This window comes from Engraulis encrasicolus, chromosome 5 (assembly GCF_034702125.1).
Source record: "Engraulis encrasicolus isolate BLACKSEA-1 chromosome 5, IST_EnEncr_1.0, whole genome shotgun sequence".
Lineage (NCBI taxonomy): Eukaryota > Metazoa > Chordata > Actinopteri > Clupeiformes > Engraulidae > Engraulis > Engraulis encrasicolus.
The window spans coordinates 1,715,510-1,717,527 of NC_085861.1; the positions used below are offsets into that span (position 1 = coordinate 1,715,510).

Below are 2,018 nucleotides of genomic sequence, written 5' to 3' on the forward strand. Positions count from 1 at the left end.
CCAGTGATGCCACATTTTTCGGCTCAGCCCTTTCGGAGATATGAGCTATTCTAATTGGGGCAGCATTTGTTTACATTAAAAAAAAAAATTAACATAGGCCCACTCCAAATATTTTCCCAAAAGGTACCGCTGTTTGCTAGTTGTCTGCTGATGCTGTATAACCTTTGGGATGCTTTGGGAATAAATACAAATGTTTTTCTGAAATGTAAACAAACCGCTGCTCCCATTATTATGACCAGGATCTTGGAAAAGGCTGAAGAAAAACCTCAGGTACTGACAAGTCCAGGGTAGTGTGAGCATTACAGCTGCATGTTGAACTTGACTGAAGTTATCATTTAACTCCACCTACCACACACCACTTGCAATATAAATCACTAGTTATCATTTAACTCCACCTACCACACACCACTTATATATAAATCACTAACACCCTTTTACAGCACTTCCATTGCACCATTGCACAGCATGTACATATTTTACAGCATTTTACAGCACTTATATCATTTTACAGCATTCCAAAGCACTCCCATCTTTTTACATTCATATGCATGACGCAGTAGAGGCAGAGAGGAAAGATCACGCGCTACACTCCGGTAGAGGCCTGTTGGAATCTTCCTTCGCCGTAACATTCTGTAGGCCTATTTAATTCTGTAGGCCTACTTCCTCAAGAAGTTTTGGGGTTTTTATATCGGTCCAGTATCACACTGCGCATGTCTACCATTGTAAGCGTCCATAGTGTTACCACACACACACACACACACACACACACACACACACACACACACACACACACACACACACACACACACACACACTTACCAAACTCTTAAAGGGATGTGTTCCCTTCCCAGGAGCCGCGTGCCCGAGGCCGGCTTTGTGTTGGATTGTGAACGCGCGCGCCTCTCATCTGACTGCAAAAGGGCATCACGTCTTGGAGGCGCGTGGACATCCACAAAAAGGGGCGCGGGCACGCGCATGGCTCTCCACGGGGTCACTTCTCTCGAGAGGTTTTATTTTCCTAAACTCGGATGAGAAAGTCTGCTGGGGTTGGGTGCGCGCGCAGTGCAGGCGATGACATGATTTGTGGGGTGACTGCGAAGACATTAGATCTGCACTTTTACACGACTTTGGACACACACACACACACACACACACACACAGGCCTAAGTTCACGATTGTGGACCGACACAGATACAGGTTTATGTAGGCTGGTTATGTCATTATTGGTATTGGTATATACGGTATTGTAGTAGGTTAAGATATGGGTTATATACGTTTTATGTGTGGGCTATGTAGCCGTCATGCATATGTCATGGTTTATGTGTGTGTGTGTGTGTGTGTGTGTGTGTGTGTGTGTGTGTGTCATGATTTGTGTGGTGATTGGCAGCGGTGGGATTCAACGCGCGACTCGAGGTGGGTGTCACAGCTCGTGAAATATACAAGTTAAGATCTTCGGGGGCAGAAATGTGTAAATAAAACAGCCCACCGACAGCCCTATAGCCAGAGCCAGCTCGCGACAAGACGAGGCGTTCCCCTCAAGACGGTCTCGATCAATCAGACGGACAGTGGAGTTCTTTTGATTAAAGCCCAAATTGTCATTGGACAGCGCTAATCATGTGACGGCCAATCGGCTCCTGTCTCCGGCTGGGCTGCGTGAAAGCTGCGAGTTTGATGGCAGACCGACCCGTCCCCATACGGCCAGGATCACTAAAATTAGTTTTAGGAAGAAGAAAAAAACACAGGCCAGGATATTTCATGATTTTTTTTCTGGGCCGCAGATTTACGAAGCTGAATTTCTGGGACGTGTCGTTTGCGCGTGGAGATGAATTGCGAGTTCGGTGAGCGCGAGACGGGTTTCATCAACAGTCAGCCGTCGCTCGCCGAGTGCCTGACGTCTTTCGGCCCGCGCGCGGCTGCTCGCGCTGCTTCGGCTGTCGGTGATGCGTTTCAAAGTTCATCAATCAAGAACTCGACGCTCTCGCTCGCTCACGCGACACTGATTCCTCCACCGTTCGAGC

General features: G+C 47.7%; 1 protein-coding gene across 1 annotated transcript in view; it reads left to right on the forward strand.

The window, feature by feature from the left end:
- The first annotated feature begins 1,371 nt into the window (after positions 1-1,371).
- Positions 1,372-2,018, forward strand: part of hoxa2b (homeobox A2b) — a 4,770-nt gene continuing 4,123 nt past the window's right edge. The window contains exon 1 of the mRNA XM_063197930.1: positions 1,372-2,018. This exon is cut by the window's right edge and continues 243 nt beyond it. Coding sequence (XP_063054000.1) covers positions 1,823-2,018 — 196 coding nt within the window. The 5' untranslated portion in view covers positions 1,372-1,822.